Source organism: Chiloscyllium plagiosum, unplaced genomic scaffold, assembly GCF_037043375.1.
Source record: "Chiloscyllium plagiosum isolate Xiang-an unplaced genomic scaffold, Cpla_swu_hap1 HiC_scaffold_1, whole genome shotgun sequence".
NCBI classification, from domain to species: Eukaryota; Metazoa; Chordata; class Chondrichthyes; order Orectolobiformes; family Hemiscylliidae; genus Chiloscyllium; species Chiloscyllium plagiosum.
The window spans coordinates 7,278,552-7,301,886 of NW_028270139.1; the positions used below are offsets into that span (position 1 = coordinate 7,278,552).

Consider the following 23,335-nt stretch of genomic DNA (forward strand, 5'->3'; position numbering starts at 1 on the left):
GTTGAAGTTTCCCCTGCAATTTATGAGTCTTGTTTTTAAAACAAAAACTTCTAAATCTAGTACTAATCCCTACGTGGAATGCAAGTGTTTCTAATACATGCAATACAGCTTACCAGGTCAGTTTCAGTTACGTAAATTGAAAAACAAGCAGTTAAGGGGAGAGGAAGGGGAAAAGGACAGGCAAAAAGAAGCATCTTGACAAGTGGGGTTAGAAAATAGGAATTGCATTGGATTTCATACAGGAATGGAACAACCTGAGCTTATTGTACTTCTGCTGCACCAAGGGGAGGGGAAGGGAATCCAGGCAAAAATCACCTAAAATAAAGCAGCATATATCACAACACAACATTATTGGGATTTTCAGACAAACAGAAATTTGGGCTAGACTGTACACTTCAAATACTGGGTCTAATCTCCTTTATGTCTATCATAATCCTGTCCAGCGACGAAAGCAAATATGTTTTTTGCCACAATAATAAAGATCTTGCACATACTGAACTATTTTTATGATGCATTGAAGTCACGAGCACAACAAATGGCTTTTCAAAATCAGGAAGTTATTGTTTGAAAAGTAGGTAAGGTGATACAAAGGCACATTGGTGGGTCAGAACTTAGCAGATATGCTGTGTGTTTCGCCACAGTCAACTAGATCTGGAAAGGGAATGCCAAAGAGTACAAAGCTTTCCTTGATGAACACAATACTTCACAATAATTCCAAAACTAAATAGTTCCATTCATTTTCTCTGGCATTTTGACTTGCTGCAACTTGATTGTGCCCTACTGTTAACCATGAGAATTTAGAACAGTTGCATGGTTACTACTTGTTAAAGATACAGTTTGTAAAAGTCTGGCAGTGTGGAAAATAGAAACGTCACCTGCTTCAGGTAGGATGTCTCCTGAGCTCCTGAGGCAAGTGGTGAGGTGAATAGCAGGGGTTTTGGTCATAATCTTAGAGTCCACCTTGAGTCTGAGAGCGCTGGGTGAGCACTGCAAGATTTCAAATATTACACCCCTGCTAAACAGGGAAAAAAATGTAAACCACATCAGTCAGCCTTATATCAAGTGGTAACACTGGGGAGAGGGACAAGGAGTTTGAGAATTGTCAGAAAATAATCCAGGAAAATACTTACTGTTACCTGGATTCATCAAAAGCAAATAATAGAGTCTGAGAGTCATACAGTGTGGAATCAGACCCTTTGGCTCAACCCATCCATGCCAACCAGGTTTCCGAACTGAACTATTCCCATGGGCCTGCACTTGGCCCATAGCCCTCTAAACCTTTCTTGTCCATGTACCTGTCCAAATAACGTTTAAGTGTTGGAATTGTACCCGCCTCTTCCACCATGCTACTTTCTCGGACAGCTCATTCCATACGTGCACCATCCTCTGTGTGAAACAGTTGTCCTTTAGGTTCCTTTTAAACCTTTCCCCTCTCACCTCAAGCCTATGCCCTTGAGTTTTGGAGTTCCCTACCCTGGGGAAAAGACCTTAGCTATTCAACTTATCGTTGACCCTCATTTTAGAAACCGCTACAAGGTCACCCCTCAGCCTCCTACGATCCAGGGAGATAAGCCCCAGCCTCTCCTTATCACCCAAATCTTCCAGTTCCTGTAACATCCTTGTAAATCTTTTTTCCATTCTTTCCAGTTTAATAACATCCTTCCTATATGACGGCGACCAGAATTGTATGCAGGACTCCAGTTGTGTTGTTACCAAGGTAATGTCTGCAAAGTTTGATAAAGTCCTTCAAAAGATGTAAGAAGTTGTATGATGTTGTATATATTGATTTTCAGAAATTTGACAGTGTCACATAAAAAAAGCAGCAAAACTGTGAACCATTGGAAAAAGGGGAAGGTTCAATTTGAAAATAAAATGAGCTGAGAGACAGAAATCAGTGAGTACAGTGAACCGTTCCTCAGCCTGGAGGCACAGGAGTCTGTGTTCGGCCTGCAGCTTCTTTACATACGTCATCAAGAATTGAATTTGGCCACAAGGCATCATTTTTAAAAGGTGACAGAAAGCTTAAAAATGCAGTAGGCAATACCAACAGGCAACAGTAACAGCCCTCAAGATGATCGTCACAGATAAGTGAGATAACCAGACATATTTAATATGAAATTTAGCATCGAGATCTGTCAATTTGAAAGGAATAACAAGAAAAGACATTTTTAATTTAATGCTAAAAGAGGTGCACAAACAGAGATGGGGAGGGATCCATATAAACACATCTTTGAAGATGGTACAACAATTTACTAAGGGAGTTTAAAAAAAGCAAACAAGACGCATGGCTTTATAAACAGAGCTGTTAAATGTCAAACCCATGAAAGCTATACTAAACCTGTATAAACTACGGAATTGTTAAGCGATGGGAGTCTTTAACCCTGTACAGAGAAGAAAGCAATTGGTTCTCAAATTTCTTTGGTTTAAGGACCCTTCTTTTTAATGGATGAATAATTACAGGCACACTATCTCAGTAAAAACAATCTAAACTCCTGGCATCTGACCATTTCTGAACATCAACTTCTTCATACTGTTCTTTGAAAGGTCTGACACTTTCTCAGGATTATCAACAGAATGAAGCTTGATATGGTTGCTTTGTGAAAGGTCCACCCTACAGATAAGAGGCAACGCTACAGGTTCGGCAACATATTTTATATGTTCTTGTGGTCACTAGCTAGGCCAACATTTTTACCCATCCCTAATTGCTCTGGAGAAACTTCCTTCTTGAACCACTGCAGACCAGAAGGGAGTTCCAGGATTCTAACTCAATAACAATGAAGCAATGTTAGCATGGTTCGCAGTCAGGGTGGTATGTGGACAGTTCACCGCGTTACACCTCCATGCTCTTTCTGTGGGATAAAGCTAAGTATCTCCTGTTGGAAATACTGGCATCATTTCAGGTTTATACTCACTACACAATTGCTTCAAGAGGCTTCTTTCTCCTGTTTTGCTGCTTACTGGTTCTGCAATATTGCTGTATGCTCCCTGATACTTGGTATTCCTATGAGACAAGGCTTGTCACGAGACTCGCCTGGCAAGTGCCCCCTGGCCCTCGTCATTGCAGCAATGGATTAAGTAGGATTAACAGGAGTTGATCAAAGTGAGGACAGGCTGCAGAGGTTTTGATAACATCAAGTTATAGAAGCTACAAAGTGGGAGGCCAGCCAGAAGTGTGCTGGAATAGTTCATATCTGGAGACAACACTGGCACTAGTGAAGTTTCATTAGCAGATATGCTGAGGCAAAGGTTGAAGTCAGGCAATATTAAAGAGACAGCAAAAGTGGTCTTAATTACATGATAGCCTTAGACAGAGCCCAGAAGGTCACCAGTGTAGGTCCATGAAGTGAAACCATTGAAGATTATTCTGCAGAAGTGACTGGATTTTATTGCAATGCATTACTGGGATACAAACATTGCTGACAAGGGTGACATTTGTTGTCCTCAAGGAAGAGGCGCAGTCTGTTCTGATGTAATGCAATAGTTCCATATTATAAGAAAATTGCCTTAATGCAGCACAGTTTAAGCCAATGGGACCAAAATTGCATTACAGTCAACACAGGTAAGGAAAATTCACATTCCACAAATAATGGTCGAAATTCTTCAATCGCGTTGTAGCCCAATACAGGTAAGGAAAATTCACATTCCACAAATAATGGTCGAAATTCTTCAATCACGTTGTAGCCCAATACAGACTGAAGAAACCTACATTATAGCTGAGCTGACTAGATTCCCGTAATGTTGCTCATAGGTGTCTTGGCAGTGGAGGTCACTGGGTTCGAGGATGCTGTTGAAAGAGCCTTGTTGAGCTGTGCTAGTGCACCTTACAGCTAGTACATGCTGATGTCACTGAGTGTTGGTGGAGAAAGGAGAGAATATTTAGGGCAAGAATGAATACTGGACATACTACTTCAGCTAGAGCCATGTTGGTATTTTATACGGGTTTGTCAGAGCTTGTGTCCTTATATTCCACCTCTCCATTCGAAAAGTTAAAGATCCTATTTGCTTTAGCAACCTATCACACCAACCTCAAAGCATTATTTACACTTGTATGTTTTGTGTGATCTGAGAATTTTAAAATTCTATCCTGTCCCAATTCCATGTATTAATGTATGTTAAAAACCAACATCACAGATTTCCACAGTGAAACACAGGATTTTGGAGATCAAGTAGATCATTTGGCCTTTTCAGTAGATATCCACTCAACCATTCAGCTGATAGATTGTAGTCTCAACTTCATTTCCCTTTCAGCTCCCCCTTAGCCCTTGACTCCCTGGTCTAGCAAAACCTATCTAATTCAGCTTTGAATAAATTCAATGACCCAGCCTCTACTGATTTTGGAGGAAGAGAATTATAAAGAGTAACGATTCTCAAAAAAGAAGATTCATCTCGGGCTGAAAGGGGAGACCAGATATTTTTAAGTGGCGTCACCTCATGCTAACTTCTCCCAAAAGAGAAACACCTTCCCACAATCCACCTGATCATGTATGTTTCAAGAAGATCACCTCTCGTGCTTCTAAAGGTACGTGCCCAATCTGTTTAACTTTCTTCATAAGGTTATAAAATTCAAAAGAATAAAACAAGCACACATTTTCTGAACCATTTCAAATGCAAATATACTATTTGTCAAATAAAACTGTCAAATTAAATGCAATACTCCAGATGTACAAGGCCTTGTACAGAAGCAATAGCTGGGTTTTACGATCCATTTTGCATTCCTAATCACTTCCTGTACACTATCTTTCTGTGATTCACAAGGAGACTCAAATTCCTTTGCAATCGCTTTCCAGAAAAATAGCATACTGCTTGGCTATTCTTCCCGCTAAAGTGGCAAGTTCACATTTTGCCACATTGCCCTCCATCTGCCAAAATGTCATGCATTCACTTAACCTGCGTATATCCCTCTGTATCTCCTCTTCGAAATGCACATGCACAGCTTGTTGCGTTCAACAAATATAACCACCAGACATGCAATCACCTCATCCAAAGTACTGACTGCAGGCTGTTGATATATCAGAGAGCCAGTAGTCACGCTGTAACACATCACAAGTCACAGCCTGGCAACCAGTCAGACCCATGTATCCCCATTATCTGTTCCCTATTGGCTAAACAGTCACTTATCCATGACAATAATATGTTACCCATGACACCATGAGCTCTTATTTTGTGGACCAGTTTGTAGCCTTTTCAAACAATGAAGACCCCCTCCATTTTAAATTTGTAGATAACCAATCAAAGGAAGGTTTTGAGATTCTCAAATATTTTGGAAGATAATAGCAAATGTATCAAATATCTCTTCAACCATTACTTCTGAAGCCATAGGATGTAGGCCATCAAGTTTAAGGGTCCTGTCAGTCTTTACTCCTATTACTTTGCCTTGTACTTCATTGGTAACTATTGTTTAAAGTTCCTGCCTCCCTTTCACCCCTAATGTTCCAGTATCCAGTTGCTTTTAGTGTCTTCAGCAAAATATTTGTTCAAAGTCTCTGGCATTTCCTTGCTTTCATTATTAATTTTCCAGTCTCATTCCTTGAACAACCAATACTTAATTCAACTTCCTAAAGTTATTAATAGTGCCACTGCACTGCACCGCAGCAATTTTAAACAACTGCTTGGAATATACGGGAATAATTGGTCAGACTACAGCTGAGAACATCAACTCAATTTTGTACAGCACAGATTTAAGAAAACACTCGCATTTCTTAGAAATTTTCAAAAATGCCAACTCTAAACGCATTAAGAAAAAATACTCAAATAAACTCCTGATGAGAACCATGTAGTAGTTTTTTTTAAATGCACAAAACTTATTTACTAGGCGGGTGCAATATGTTGCCATGCAAGTTCAGTTAAATCATAAAGCGTTCAGCCATATGGTCTTGTTCTTGCATTGCCCTGAGATCACGGAAAACAAGAGGAATCATGTCACAATTTAAACATTCTCAGCTAGAACCACTGAAAACATATCCCCCCTTCCTAGCAACACAAAGTCAAACCAATCAAATCCCAAGTTTCATGTCTTCACTGGCTTGCAGTCTGTATACACAATGTAAAGTTTTGTTCTGTTTTTGGCAGCTACAAACACAACAAGTATATGCTGAATAGATTTTTGTGTGTAACTATGCAAAGCAAAAACTAATATGAAGAAAAACAATTACAAAAATTACAAGCAGCTTTAATCCATTTTATCAGTTGATACTTTCAGCCAACGTTGCATCAATTGTGCTAAATCAAACTTGCAAGTTGGTGTTTCGGGCACACTGAGCACCACTCATTTTTCTTTGCCCTTTTCATCATAACAAATCACAAATGGTTAGGGGACACATTTACCATTATACTTGATACCATTTCCATCACAGTACTTATCAGATCATTTTACCAGATCACTCCTGATGTCAAGGTTACCTGCCATACCTTAGATGAGCATTTGTTTTTAAAAAACTAATATATTTATTCATTCCAGAATCTATTACAGTTGAAAGGGGGTTTTTAATTTACTTACATAAAAAATGATTGAAACTCAAAATTTTTTTAGGATAAATAATGTGAAGCAAAGTTTCACTTTTCTAATATAAAAACCATGTGTATTACATTAATGAGAAAGCAATCTGGTTCTGCTCAAGTTTGGTCCATTTTACTAGACGGCTGGAAAAGGCAGAAAGCCCAGACACATTTGGATACTTTTTCTCACAAAGGTCCAGTTTACAGAAATCTAAGTGATGTATATCTGGAATTCATAATACACTTAATTCTGGCTTACAATCGCATTTTCCGAAAGACTGTCAATTGGATATAGTAGACGAAAACCATTGTTTTTCTGTATCAGTTAATCATCCTTTTCCCCAGCCAGAAAGTTTTTCTCCCCTTTCACTACAACTTTGAAAATCCAATAGAATACCAGACACAATGATACAAATGTGAAAAGGTATGCAGTGCTTCCTGGGAGCAACCACTTCATCCCAATACTTGGATCTTTATATGTGGACTTAAATTACTTTTAAGTCTTTCTCAAACATTGCACCTAACTTGTGTTAATGCCAACATGGAAACATGACAATCCAAGCTTATCCACTTTTGGTATTTGTTTATACAAGTGTAAGGGTCTGAAAGAGTTAATACAGAGATCTGTGAGGTCATCATTAAGCTTAGCAGAGAAGAATTTATGATCTACCATCTATTTCTTGCTCAGTCGCTAAAAATGTCCATCACATCACTGCAACAAATGCCTAATTGCTGTCATGCGATTAACAACACCCTGCCTAAGACAAGAGTCTCCTCATTTGATGACAAATTAGTTTCTGTCAACCACATTAGGCCAATCCAGGACTGTAGATTTCTACCTTGAAAGAAGATGGTGGCTACAATGTACCTAGAATCATAGAGATGTACAGGAGAGAAACAGACCATTCGGTCCAACTTCTCCATGCCAACCAGATATCCCAACCTAATCTAGTCTCATTTGCCAGCACTTGCCTCATATCCCTCCAAGCCCTTCCTATTCACATATCCATCCAGATACCTATTAAATGTTGCAATTGTACGCCTCCACCACATCCTCTAGCAGCTCATTCCATACATGGGACATCCTTTACATGAAAAATGCCCCCCTTAGATCCCTTTTAAATCTGTCCCCTCTCACCTAACCCCTCCAGTTCTGGACTCACCCAACCCAGGGAAAAGACTTTGTCTATTTACCCTATCCATGCCCCTCATGATTTTATAAACGTCTATAAGGTCACCCCTCAGCCTCCGACGCTCCAGGGAAAACAGCCCCAACCTATTCAGCCTCTCCCTATAGCTCAATCCTCCAACACTGGCAACATCCTTGTTATTTTTTCCTGAACCCTTTCAAGTTTCACAACAACCCTCCGATAGGAAGGAGACCAGAATTGCACACAATATTCCAACAGTGGCCTAACCAATGTCCTCTGCAGCCGCAACATGTCCTCCCAACGCCTGTACCCAATACTCTGACCAATAAAGAATAGCATACTAAGCACTTTCTTCACTGTCCAATCCACCTGAGACTCCACTTTCAAGGAGCTATGAACCTGCAATCGAAGGTCTCTTTGTTCAGCAACATTCCCCAGGACCTTACCATTAAGTGTATAAGTCCTGCCCTGACTTGCTTTTCCAAAATGCAGCACCTCGCATTTATCGAAATTAAACTCCATCTGCCACTTCTCAGCCCATTGGCCCATCTGATCAAGATCCTGTTGTAATCTAAGGTAACCTTCGCTGTCCACTACTCTTCCAATTTTGGTGTCATCTGCAAACGTACGAACTATACTTCTTATGTTCACCTCCAAATCATTTATATGAAATGCTGAAAAGTAGTGGACCCAGCACCGATCCTTGTGGCACTCCACTGGTCATAGGCCTCCAGTCTGAAAAACAACCCACCACCACAACCCTCTGTCTTCTACCTTTGAGCCAGTTCTGTATCCAAATGGCTAGTTCTCCCTGTATTCCGTGAGATCTAACCTTGCTAACCAGTCTACCATGAGGAACCTTGTCAAATGCCCTACTGAAGTCCATATAGATCACATCCACCGCTCTGCCCTCATCAATCCTCTTTGTTATGTCTTCAGAAAACTCAATCAAGTTTGCGAGACATGATTTCCCACGCACAAAGCCATGGTGACTATCCCTAATCAGTCCTTGCCTTTCCAAATTCATGTACATCCTGTCCATCAGGATTCCCTCCAACAACTTGCCCACCACTGACGTCAGGTTCACCGGTCCATAGTTCCTTGGCTTTTCTTTACCACCCTTTTTAAATAGTGGCACCATGTTAGCCAAACTCCAGTGCCAAACTGGCACCTCACCTGTGACTATCGATGATACAAATGTCTTAAGCAAGGATCCCAGCAATCACCTCCCGAGCTTCCCACAGAATTCTAGGGTACACCTGATCAGGTTCTGGAGATTTATTCACTTTTATGCATTTCAAGATATCCAGCACCACCTCCTTTGTAATGTGGACCTTTTTTTTTAAGGTCTCACCATCTATTTCCCCATATTCTGTATCTTCGATGTCCTTCTCCACAGTAAACACTGACGCAAAAAATTGTTTAGTATCTCCCCCATCCCCATACATAGGCTGCCTTGCTGATCTTTGAGGGGCCCTGTTCTCTCCCTGGTTAGCTTTTTGTCCTTAATGTATTTATAAAAACTCTTTGGATTCTCCTTAACCCTATTTGTCAAAGCTAGCTCATGTCTCCTTCTTGCCCTCCTGATTTCCCTCTTAAGTGTACTCCTACTGCATTTATACACTTCTGAAGATTCACCTGATCTCTGTTGTCTACACCTGACCTACGCTTCCTTCTTTTTCTTAACCAAACCCTCAATTTCTCTAGTCATCCAGCATTTCCTATACCTACCAGTCTTTCCTTTCACCCTGACAGGAACATACTCTCTCTGGATTCTTGTTATCTCATTTCTGAAGGCTTCCCATTTTCCAGCCGTCCCTTTACCTGCGAACATCTGCCCCCAATCAGCTTTTGAAAGTTCTTGCCTAATACCGTCAAAATTGGCCTTTCTCCAATTTAGAACTTCAAACTGACATTCCAGTCAAGGAAGAAAATATTTCATAATTTATCCTGCTAAATGCTGCAAATATTTCAACATGTCTTAATGTCCTCTGCCTCATTAACCTGATGCGCTCAGAAAATATCATCTATTTTTTCAAAATTTCTCATGATTTGTTGAGATGGTTTCTAATGTAAGATTTAGTTTAGCAATGGAAAAGTACAAGGAGCTATCTAGAACAAAAGTGTTGAATGGGAGAATGGCCAATTTCAACGCAGTGAGAACAGACACTGTTCATGTCAAGTAGAAGTATATTTTGGCCAGACAAAACTGTAATTAAACAATGAACTGCAGTGAATAAGAAGAAAGTTCAAATTGAGTTGGGGTACATTCCTGGGAAGGAGGAAGACAAAACAAACTGAGCCAGAGCACCTATCATACAAAAACAGGTAAAGAGCACGATGGAACTGAAAACCAGATGTTAAGCCGAAAATATGAGTGAGAACAAGGCTCAGAGCGAAAATAAAAACAACAGGAACAAAGAGAAATTATGAGAAGAGACTGGTCACTAACTTAAAAAGGAATCCAAATGCCCTGTATAAGCACAGAGGTAAATAAAAATTGGTAAATAGAGTAGGATTGCTGACGGATCTAAAAGGTGATTTATGAAGAGAGACAGTAGGCATGGCTGAGGTACTAAATGAGTCTCCACATCAGCCTTTACCAAGGACAACACTGCGAGAACAGAGTGAAAGATGAAGTGGGTGTTTTAGAAATTGATAATGCAGAGGTAGTAGAATGACTGGCTGTACTTAAAGTTGACCAATCACAAGGTTCCAATTAGATGAATCCAACTGTATTGATGGAAGTAAGGGTGGAAATTGCCAAAGTAGGGTGGCACGCTGGCTCAGTGGTTAGCACTGCAGCCTCACAGCACCAGGGACCTAGGTTCGATTCCAGCCTTGGGCGACTGTCTGTGTGGAGTTTGCACGTTCTCCCCATGTCTGCATGGGTTTCCTCCGGGTGCTCCGGATTCTTCCCACAGTCCAAAGATGTGCAGGTTAGATAAATTGGCCATGCTAAATTGTCCATAATGTTAGGTGCTTTAGTCCCTACAGGGTTACTGTTCCGAGAGTCAGTGTTGACTTGTTGGGCCGAAGGGCCTGTTTCCACACTGTAGGGAATCTAACCTAATGGCCTCCAATCTTCCTCAAATACAGTGGTTATGTAAAAGGACTAGAGAATTACGAGTGTTTCACCTTCTTTCAATAAATGGTGCAACGGTAAGCAATGAGAAGCCAGTGATTCAATCTAACCACAGTGGCAGAAAAGCTTTTGTAGCAAAATTATTAATCCCTTAAACAATGTGGGTTAACGAAGAAAGACCAAGCTGGATTTGTTGAAAGCAAATCATGTGCAACTAATTTGACTCAGTTTTTTGATAATGTAAAGGAGCGTTGAAGAGGGTAATGGAGATGATGGGGTGTATACATGCTTTCAAACATGTCTGATCAAGTGCTACATTGGTGTCAGAAGAATTCAAATCCTGAAAGAGGGAGTGGCAGTACAGAGATGATGTCGGCTGAGTGTTAGAAAACAAAGACCACTGAAACTCATCACAGAGAAGTGTGAACAGTTAGACACTGTTTGGAAGGACAAAAAGACCGTATGTGAAATAAAGCGTATAAGGGTAAAAATGGGGGCAGGGGCAAAGGGACCAGGGTATATGTCCTCACCTTGCAGTGGAAGAGCAAAATGGCTAAGTGTTTAACAAGTGATGCAAGAGGCTTGGATTTATAAATAAATATGTTAAGGGAGTACAAAAGCAAGGGTGTTATAGAACATAGAACAGTACAGGCCCTTCAGCCCATGATGTTGTGCCGACCATTGATCCTCATGTATGCACCCTCAAATTTCTGTGACCATATGCATATTATAATGACCCCTTTATGGTTTGGTCTCAATTGGAGCATTTTTCCCAATTCAAAACACTACATTTTTAAATTAGATTAGATTCCCTACAGTGTGGAAACAGGCCCTTCAGCCCAACAAGTCCACACCGACCCTCCGAAGAGTAACCCACCCCCCTCTGACTAATGCATCTAACATTATGGGCAATTTAGCATGGCCAATTCAACTGACCACATCTTTGGACTGTGGGAGGAAACCCACGCAGACACGGGGAGAATGTGCAACCTCCACACAGACAGTCGCCAGAGGGTGGAATCAAACCTGGGACCCTGGTGCTGTGGGGCAGCAGTGCTAACCACTGGGCCACTGTGCCACCCTACATGTTTAGAGAAAATGCAGGGGCAAGGGAAAAGGTACAGGAAAAATCTTAGAGAACGATTTCAGGCATGAGACTTCTGTTGCACAGATTGGAGAAGCAGAGGCTTTTCTCTTTCAAGAGAAAGTTGAGATTTGAGAAGGGTACTCAATATAATGAGGGATCGGGACAAACTAAATAGAGAGACACTGCCTCTATGGGCAGAGAACCAGATTGCAACAGCTTAAGGTGACTGGCAAAAGAAGCAACAGCAACATGAGATGAGATATATTTTTGCAGTGTGTGGCTTGGACCTGGTATGCACAACCTGAGGATGGTGCAGGCAGTTAATTACCTGAAGAGAAAAAAAATTGCATGGCGACAGAGAAAATGCAGAAAGAGGAGTTGGACCAGCTGAGTTGCTCTTGCAGAGAGCTGACACGGAAGTGATGAGCCAAATAGCCTGTTTCTCTGCTGTATAGAGTCGCCGATTATTTGTTGCCCTGATCATAAGGGGAAAGTGAGGACTGCAGATGTTGGAGATCAGAGCTGAAAATGTGTTGCTGGAAAAGCGCAGCAGGTCAGGCAGCATCCAAGGAGCAGGAGAATCGATGTTTCGGGCATGAGCCCTTCTTCTGAACGTCGATTCTCCTGCTCCTTGGATGCTGCCTGACCTGCTGCGCTTTTCCAACAACACATTTTCATTTCTGCCCTGATCATAAATCTCCTTTGCGTGCTCCTCATTGCTCTTGCATTCATTTTGATAATGAGGTACTTGCTCAAATGTTCAGAAAATTCAAATACACCACATCCTTTATTCAACAAAGAATTTAAAGCAATCAGTCGAACATGACCCGATTATATGATGTGTGTCCATTAAGAATAGCACTATCATGAAAATCCTAAAATAACAACCAAGAACATTTGAACCCTAGAATATCCGAATATGAACACTGTCATATGTACGTCATTCCACTCTATTTCATTCAGAAGGGGTAAGGATGAGGAGAATTTCACTATATCCTACTTTGCATGGTTGCATATTGCTCAATCTAATGGAAACATTTAATCGGGTTTCACACAAGATGCAACAGTTTAAATAAATCCATATGTTCAGCCATAATTAACTCAATGCCTGATTGCAAGCTATTCACAAATTAATGATTCAAGTATTTCTTACATCTAATTAAATATAATTAGATATTGGGAAAGTGGATAATTTCAGTTCTTCTTACAAAGTCTGTTTCAGAATGAATCCATCCCTCCAAATGACAAGCACGCTGAAGCTGAAATGGTGTATTCTCCATCTTTTGTCATATTTTGTCCCACGATGATCTGACCACATATCCACTTCAGTCACCAAAATCATCCATTTAAATTAGCATAACATTACCTAACTCCACCCTTTCCTCAACTCATCTGAAGAAATCTTTATCCAAATTTATGTTATCTCAAGTCTTGACTATTCTGATGCTCTCCTAGAGGGCTGTCAATCTTTTACATGACGTAACTTGGCTCATTTAAGTATCTATTGCCCATTTTCTTATTCACGTCATGTCCTGTTCACCCATCCTTGCTCGAGATGAACAGCCTGCCAACCTCCCAACTTTAAAATTCACACCCTGGTTTCAAAACATTCCATGACCTCATACCCTCTGAACTGCTGTGATTTGAACTTGCGGCTTTCCTCCAATTCTGGTTTCATACTCATATGACATTTTAAACCTATAGCCAACGCTTCCTCCAAGTGCTGATGCACTAAACCCTTGAAACCTCTCCCTATAGTTCTCTGCTTTTGTAGTCCTCTCTCTATAACACATTTTAAAGCCTACATCTTTGTCCCAATATCACCTTGTGTGGCTCTGTAATAAAATTCATTTCCTGATACTCCAGTGAAATGTTATTGATCATTTTATTATAACTCTTTCCATGTGAAGTCTCATATTTTGGAAACAAAAATCAGGAAAGAAAAATAGACCTCAAATACAAATAGCAAGGCATTGGGTGGTAGCAGAAGACAATAGAGCCATACAAGGATATAGAATACAAATGTTGAACAAGTGCCTAACTTTAGTTTGGATGCATTTGTAAGATTAGCAGTGGCTTTGGATACCATATTACCAAAAGAATATGAAAGTTAAAGAATCGAAAAGCAGCATAAAATGAATAATGGTCACCTGAAATGGGAACAGAAAATGCTAGAAACACTTAGTTCTGGCAGCGTATGTGGACAGAAACAATTTCTGTTGCAGACTAATATGATTTCATCAGAACTAGAAAAGCTAGATGTCATCGGCTTCAGTGAAGGGGTGGATGGACAAGGACAAAAGGAATGTCAATGATATGCTGGAAGACAGGAGAGGCTGGGTGAAAGAAAAAAATTGAATGAAAGAAAAGTTGACCTTACAGTGCCAAAGCAAACAGTGATGTGGCCAGAAAATAAGCTAAGAACAAAGTATGTGTCTCAAGCAAATGCTCTACTTCTGCAAACAAAATATGCAAAGAAGTGGAATTTATAATGGGAGGGTAGTGTTTACGATTTGAAAGTGTTAAACTCAATGTTGAATTTGGAAAGTTGCAAAGTGGCCAATCAAAACAAAAGGTGCTGTTTCTCAATCCACTGTGATCTTTCCAGAATCTTGGAAATGTTGGAAGTTTACAGCCACTGCATCCACCTTGTCTGCTTTTTGACACTTGGGTGGTGGCCATTAAGTCCAGAGGGCATAATCACCGGCCTTTACCCCACTGGCTTTCCCAGTCTGGTGATTCTGCTCAATTTCTTCCTTTCCTTTTCGATTGTTATTGGGATGTGCTTTGTGAAGGATGCATCCTCCACACAGCCTCCCCCACCCCCTTCTCCCACCCCACCTCTCTCTCTGGAATACTTCCACATTAAGAGTGATGAAATATCTTATTTGATGTTTGCCATTGCTTCTGTACCCTCTCACCTTTTAACCTATTGCCCCACTTCACTGCATACCTTGGCAATTATGTTTATTTATGTTTAAGACAGTTTCAGACATAAATTTCTCACCTTCAAACTGAAAATGAAGTTCTATTGTACTGTGACCACTCTTACCAAGAGAATCCTTGACTGTGAAGTCATTTATTAACCCTGTCACATTACCAGGTCTAAAGTTGCCCACATCCCACTTGCTTCTAAGACATATTATTCGTAGAAACTCATCCAAATACATTCTATGACCTTATCCTCCAGGTGATCTTTGCCAATTTGATTTGTCCAATCACCCACAATTATTCTAGCACCTTTCATACAAGCCCCTATTATTTCTTGATGTATACACCCCTCAGCGCCACTTCTGCCAGGTAGTCTATAGACCATTCCCAACAGGGACTTCCTTTCCTTACTATTTCATATTCTTCACCCAATCCTATAGCTCGATCCTCTAAATCAATATCATTTCTCACAACTGAATCGATCCCATCTTCAAATTACCCTACCTTCCCGTTCAATAATCTTGTTTTTCTACATTATCAAATGTCCTGGCTGTTTAACGATTTTTGTCCTGGTAATTTTGCAAGTGTGTCTCTATGGTAGTTTTCATACATTTTCATTTATTTCCACTTGTACTTTCAATTCATCTACACTGTTAGAAATGCAACAAACATTCAGATAAACATGTTTTACTGCTGTCTTATTTGCCATTTTTTCCAATTTGATTTTATATACTGATGCTTTATGTTTGCATGCTATGTTTCTGCATGTCACCCTCTGGTTATCATTACCCACAATGCTATCCTGAATTGTTGAAACAGCCTGTCCAGTTCTTTATTGAAAACCATTAAAGTTTATTGGCCTACCATCTATACTGTTAATTTATTCTGTATAGTTAAAGGCTTCTTAGGCATTTCCTATTGCAGTTTTAAATTAGTAAATATGACCCTTTGTAAACAGGAGAGGCCACTTGGAATTACTTTGCTGAAAAACACTAAAACAAAAGAGTATATCTGCACTCATTATTCAAAATAACCAATGTAATTATTCTCTCCATAAACATTATTCCTCTAAACTCTGAAATCAGCCATAGTCCCTCTCTCTATTCCTTCCAATAGTAGCATCGTCTTTTGAAATAAAGAGACCTATGTGGTATCCAGTTTGCCAAGTGGAGGTCAAATATCAGAGTAAGATAGAATTTTACAATTCTCTCTCTGGGTTTATTTTGAATCTCCTGCTATATATCTCAGAACTTTGTATGCTGTTTGAGAAACAGCCCAAGAACAGCATCTTGATAGTATCCACGTTAACTCTCCTGCTCCTTAATTTCATAAACTTACATTTCCTGATATTAAAATGTATCTGCACTTCTTTGCTCACAGATCAAGACGATCAAGTTTCTCTTAAATGAGTGCGCATTTGCCACAATACCCAATGTGGTCCATCATTAAATCCCACATAATTCCTGTCTTTGACACTGACTCATTTGCTTGTGCTTCACTGTTACACTCACCCATGTTTTACTCAATCTGCCAACACAACGTTTGGAATTACTGTTTTATGCAATAGTCACACCCACTATTACAGCTCAAATGAGTCATGATGCTGCTCATCTGAAACAGCTGTTTCCAAACCCACCAGCCAAACACACCCTATTGTAACAAAAAAAAGCTGAGGGACTCGAAATACTTTCTAAAATACATAATGAAGTGTATTGTACAATTGTAAATGCTTGTGTAAATGTCAAGGTAAAATACATCTCCACTTCACTTTAGTGAAACTGCACCACTGAGGACTCATTAGGTGAAACATTTCACCAGTATTCCTGTTAAAAATTATTTTTATTAAAGTAAATTTCGCAAGTTCCTTAGTATAGATTTGCAAAGCTACAGGTGGCTCAGTGGTCAGCACTGCTGCCTCACAGTGCCAGGGACCCGGGTTCAATTCTCAACCTCAGGTGACTGTATGTGTGAAGTTTGCACGTTCTCCCTGTGTCTGCTTGAATTTCTGCCAGATGTTCCAGTTTCCTCCCACAGTCCAAAGATGTGCAGGTTAGGTGGACTGGCTGTACTATATTGCCCGGTAGTGTTCAGGGATATGGAGGTTAGGTGGATAAACCATGATACAATATATGCGGGCTTAAAGGAATATAACGGGAGAGTGGGTCTGGGTGAGTTGCTATTCAGAGGGTCAGTGCAGATCCGAAGGGCCAAATGGCCTCTATCTGTTCTGTAGGGATTCTATGATTTATTTTCATAAAGCACTTTTCACAACTTTCAAGTCTTTTCCAGCCAATTAAACATTTCTGAAGTGTAGTTTCTGCTGTAATCCAGGAAAGCTCCCCTATTAACTGTATTAATAGATCCAAAATAATTTTAGAGAAAGCAGCAGTTAACACAAATATCATTTCTAGAAATTTTTTTTCTCAAATTCAGTATATTCCATTGCCTTCACCATTATTTTTTTGGATAGAGCACAACATTTTGTAATTGTGTGAGAACAGTTACTTTTAAATGTTATTTGAAAGGAGAAATATCTTCCCAAAGCTTTTTATCTTGCACTCATTGGCATAAACACAAGAATCCAAAATTACAAATATTCAGAACAATTTAAAAGGAGGAGGGTAATGACTAGTTTGCAAACCAATGCTGATTGGCTGAGGCATTACTCTGGAGAAAGCAACAGGGAACTAAGTTGCAAGTCTTGAATATATTCCTTTTGTTTACAGAGAATTGTTCCCATGGAATCATATATGCTACTTTGAGCTAACAAAAATTAGTTATGTTGTGAGCACAACTAATTATCATAAATCACCTCAGTGCAGTTGTGAGTGCACTTAGGATTGTTAAGCAAGTGCTCTGCTATTTATACAGCACATTGCTCAATTGTGCGACAGGCAGAACATCTTTTCGGACTGATGGTAGCACCCCATCAATGGAAAATATCACACATAACCGTTGTATATTAGCAGTCCGAAATAGCTTGCTTAAAATGTTTTTCAAATTATTTAGGCTCTACGTCCCAGTGAATGGCTGATCAAATCAAATAACATTGTGGGTATAGGTTTTCTCGTCGGGCTGGGAGGTTCATTTCCAGATGTTTCATCACCCTACTAGGTAACATCTTCAGTGGGCCTCAGGCGAAGCACTGCTTGATAATTCCTGCTTTCTATTTATATGTTTGGGTTGATGATGTTATTTCCACAAATCTTCTCAAAACTCGCTAACATGTCATATTGGTTGCTCATTACAGGCTCAATTTGCAAAACACAAAAGTAAACAACTTGTATTGGATGCAACTCCATGAGTAGGCAGTACTTGCTTCACAGTCCCCTGTGTGCCAACAGGGACTGCAATCTTCAAGTCCTGTACTATCACTTGGCTTTGGTGATTTATTCAAAGGATTTAAGCAATGTTAGCTGGACCAGTAATAACTGGCCATCACAAATTGATCTGAGATAATGGCGGTTAGATGTTTTCTTCACCTGCTCCAGACCTTGCTGTGTTGCTACAGAATTCTAAGGTGTTGGCTCACCAATGAAGAACGTACACTTAAATAGTTCCAAGTGAGGATTGTACATGCTGTGAAGAGGAACTTACAGATTGTGTCATTCTTATGTATGTTACCATTGTTCTTCCAGGCAGTACAGCATGCGGGTTTGGAAGATGAGATCACAGATACCTTAGCAGTTGCTGAACTGCACCTTGTAGGTTGTAAACAATGCAGCCACAATGCACGATGGACTGGATTCCATTCAAGCAGCTGCTTTGCCCTGAATGGTGTTGAGCTTTTGGAGCATTTCCTGGGATACACTCATCCAGCCAAGCGAACATTATTCCATCATCTCAAAACCAAAGAACTGGGGATGCTGAAAATCTGAAGCAAAAACAGAAATTGCTTGAGAAACTCAGCAGGTCTGGCAGCATCTGCAGACCCTTCAGTCCAACTCATCCCCGCTGATCAGATATCTGAAATAATTCTAATAATTGCCAGCATTTGGCCCATATCCCACTACACCCTTCCTATTCATTTATCCATCCAGATGACTTTAAATGTTGGAACCAGTCTCCACCACTTCCTCTTCTCCTTCCATACATGCACCACCCTCTGCATGAAAATGTTGCCCCTCAGATCCCTTTTAAATCTTGTCCCTCTCATCTTAAACCTATACCCTCTAGTTTTGGACTCCCTGACCCCAGGGAAAAGACCTTGCCTATTTATCTTACCCATGCCCCTCATGATTTTATTAACCTTTATAAGGTCACCTCTCAGCCTCTGATGCTCCAGGGAAAACAGCCCCAGCCTGTTCAGCCTCCCCCTGTAGCTCAAACCCTCCAACCCTGGCAACATCCTTGTAAATCTTTTCTGAACCCTTTCAAGTTTCACAACATCCTTCCTATTGCAAGGCTACCAGAACTGCATACAGTATTCCAATAGTGGCCTAATCAATGTCCTGTATAGCCACAACATGACCTCCCAACTCCTATACTCAATGTACTGACTAATCAAGGAAAGCATACCAAACACCTTCTTCACTATTCTGTCTCCCTGCGACTCCACTTTCAAGGAGCTATGAAACTGTACTCCAAGATCTCTTTGTTCATCAAAACTCCCCAGGACCTTACCCACTCACCCTAAAAGTCCCTGATTTGCCTTTCCAAAATGCAGCACCTCATACTTTATCTAAATTAAACTCCATCTGCCACTTCTCAGCCCGTTGGCCCATCTGATCAAGATCCCATTGCACCCTGAGGTAACCTTCTTCGCTGTCCACTACACCTCCAAGTTTGGTGTCATCTGCAAACTTACTAACTGGACCTCCCATGTTCACATCCAAATCATTTATATAAATAATGAAAAGCAGTGGATCCAGCACCAATCCTTGTGGTACACCACTGGTCACAGGCCTCCAGTCTGAAAAACAACCCTCCACCACCCTCCTCTGTCTTCCACTTTCACACTAGTTATGTGTCAAATTGTTCACCATGTATCCTATGTGGTCTCACCTTGCTAACCAGTCTACCATGAGGAATCTTGTCGAACTCCTTACTGAAATCCATATAGATCATGTCCACTGCTCTGCCCTCATCAATTCTCCTTGTTACTTCTTCGAAAAACTCCAAGTTAGTGAGACACACTGGAAAGCTGCTTTCTCTCCACACTTAAACTTTGTTTACGTGAGATTTTTGAAAATGGTGGAAGAGATGTGCTGAGATTTCAGAAACACCTCAGAGTGTTTTAATTACACTTTGAAGAATTGCTTTTCTTTAAAAAAGTTTGTTGCACAACTATAACCAAAGCGCTGAGTCTCTCTCCTCCTCTGCAGGCTGAAGTTTTTCGACTCAGTCATAGAGATGTACAGCACGGAAACAGACCCTTCGGTCCAACCCGTCCATGCCGACCAGTTATCCCAACCCAATCCAGTCCCACCTGCCAGCACCCGGCCCATATCCCTCCAAACCCTTCCTATTCATATATCCATCCAAATGCCTCAGTCGTTATAACTCCATCTTCTCCCACAAAATATCAGCACTTCATTAGCTGTAAAGAGCTTTGAGACGTTGATTAAACATGAAAATCTAAACAGCTACCAGTCTTTCTTTCCAGATATTTAAATCTAGGATAGGAATGTTCCTCTTTATGTCCAAAGAATATTCACAATACTTAGAGTGCAGTCTGCCAAATGCACTGTATAAGGCATCCTGAAATCCCTGACACATTGAAAACATTTCCAATGGATGGGAAATGCAGTGAGAATGCACAGAAAGAAGAGAGCTGATTGGCGAACAAAATAAACAATCACATTCAACACCTTCTTTCCCCAAGATCTGCTTCAGAACATTTTCAGGATATGCAATGCCCTTTTAAACTGAAGTTTACGGCACTCAGTGAACTGACAATTTGTTCGTGTTTAAATCACAAGTATTCGATGAGTCTGGGGGGGGGGGGGGGGTGGTGGGGGCTTGTTCAATAGTGAACATCTTTCCCAGCTCTCAGCAGCGGGCCCTGACTGAGCTCACCCACAATCCGAGCCCGCCGGTAGAAGCTGGGCCAGCCCAAGTTCACTCACTTACCCTTGTTGGCTGCGATCAGCGCTTTGCCATCCTTCAGCAACTCCTTAATGAACTTGTTGGTCTTTTCCAATTCGGCTTCGTGTGCTCTCAACCTTTCCCAAAAGTAAGGTCTCCCCAGGTAACAGTCACTGAACTCCAGGGGCTGCAAACCCATTACTTCCCGCCTTCTCGATAATCTTGCTGCGGTGACCCAAGGTGGGGGGTGGGGGGGGGGGACAGAGCAGCGAAAAGGCAGCACCCCGAGCTTCTCAGGAAGCAGCTCCAGGGGCGCTCTCTGTGTCTGTGTGTGTGTGTGGGGAGAGGGAGGGAGGGACGGCCAGAGGGGATCCTCAGGCTCTCAGGGATAAGAGCGCTCGCAACAAAGTATCCAGGCGAGAGTTACAAAGCGTTTGTTGCGGCTCCAGCCCCTAATTCTGGGGCAGTCCAGGGAATGAGGGCGGAGCTCTCTCTCTCACACACACACTCTCTCTCTACTCTCTCTCACACACACTCACTCTCACACTCTCTACTCTCACTCACTCTCACACTCTCTACTCTCTCACACACACACACTCACTACTCACACAATCTCACACACACACTCACTCTCTCACACTACTCACACACATTCTCTACTCACACTCACTCACACTCTACTCTCACACACACTTTCACATACACACTCACTCTCACACTCTCTACTCACACACACACTCTCACTCTCTCTCTCACACTCTCTACTCTTTCTCACACTCTCTACTCTCTCTCACTCTACTCTATCTCACACACTCTCTACTCTCTCTCACTCACTCTCTACTCTCACACACACACTCTCACAATCTCTACTCACACACACACACACTCACTCTCACACTCTCTACTCTCTCACACTCTCTACTCTCTATCACACTCTCTACTCTCTCACACACTCTCTCCTCACACACACTCTCACACACTCACACACATTCTCTACTCACACACACACTCTCACTCTCTCTCACACACTCTACTCTCACACACACACTCTCACACACTCTCTCACACACACTCTCTTTCTCACATACACACACTCTCTCACATACACACATTCTCTACTCTCATGCACACACTCTCTCACACACACTCTCTCTCTCACACACAATCTCACATACACACATTCTCCACTCACACACACTCTCTCTCACACACACACTCTCTCACATACACACATTCTCTACTCTCACACACACACACTCTCTCTCACACACACACTCTCTCTCACACACATTCTCTACTCTCACACACACTCTCTCACACACACTCTCTCTCTTACACACACTCTATCTCACATACACACATTCTCCACTCACACATACACTCTCTCACATTCTCCACTCTCACACACACACTCTCACACACACTCTCTCTCTCACATACACACATTCTCTACTCTCACACACACATACTCTCTCTCACACACACACTCTCTCTCACACACACACACTCTCTCACACACACATTCTCTACTCACACACACACACATTCTCTCTCACACACACACACATTCTCTCTCACACACTCTCTCACACACTCTCTCTCACACACATTCTCCACTCACACACACACTCTCTCTCACATACACACATTCTCTACACACACACACACACACACACTCTCTCTCACATACACACATTCTCTGCTCTCGCACACACACTCTCACACACACACTCTCTCTCACACACACTCTCTCACACACACACTCTCTCACACACTCTCTCTCACATACACACATTCTCTACTCACACACACACACTCTCACACACACTCTCTCTCACATACACACATTCTCTGCTCTCGAACTGTTTTAAAAAATTCTCAAGGTCAGGTTCGTAGGAGAGTAGTCTGACACAGAACAAACGACCAAGAGGCGAGACTGCTAGAATATGGGCATTTTATTCCCCGCAGTGTCGCACAACGGGTCTGGTTTATGCTCACTCTACATGTTACAAAAACTGGGAGCCGTCAGTTCTTGTAGAGCGGTTGCCAACAACCCACGCTCGGCGGTTAAACGTAACCCCGGAGCAGACTCACCGAACTGGAGACTTTTCCAGCTTTTTATTCTTTTCCAGATATAAACATTCATGTGAACAGCAGAGCAAGGCTAAAAAACACATTCCATTCTGGTTACATACAGATAAGAAGATTCACACGGGACTAAGCAACACCTCCATTCCGGTTAGATTCACACATGTATTGGGACATAATTTTTAACCGTTTCACCACATTCCACTGCTTGGAATTTTACACCACATTCCACTGCTTGGCCCAATACATGTGTTACATTATGCAATTCGTTTCAGTTAATTTCAGTTCAGTCAATTCAGTGTAGTTCAATTCAGCTCAGTTCAGGTCTGTTCAGTTCAATTCAATTGTGTTCAATTCAGTTCCGTCCATTTCAATTCAATTTAGCTCAGTTCCATTTTGTTCCGTTCAATTTGATTCACTTCAGTTCCACTCAGTTCAGTTCAGTTCAATCCCATTCAATTCTGTTAACTC

The 23,335-nt window shown here is 41.2% G+C and overlaps 1 protein-coding gene across 2 annotated transcripts in view; it reads right to left on the reverse strand.

Moving 5' to 3' along the window:
• The window catches only part of arhgap10 (Rho GTPase activating protein 10), a 194,810-nt gene extending 173,646 nt beyond the window's left edge, over positions 1-21,164 (reverse strand). The window contains exon 1 of one of the 2 annotated variants that reach the window (XM_087974804.1): positions 20,822-21,164. In XM_087974804.1, the coding sequence (XP_087830930.1) occupies positions 20,822-20,975 (154 nt within the window). In that variant the 5' untranslated portion in view covers positions 20,976-21,164. The remainder of the gene's footprint in view (positions 1-20,821) is intronic. The other variant, XM_087974745.1, reaches the window with a different exon arrangement.
• Between the last annotated feature and the right edge of the window lie 2,171 nt (positions 21,165-23,335).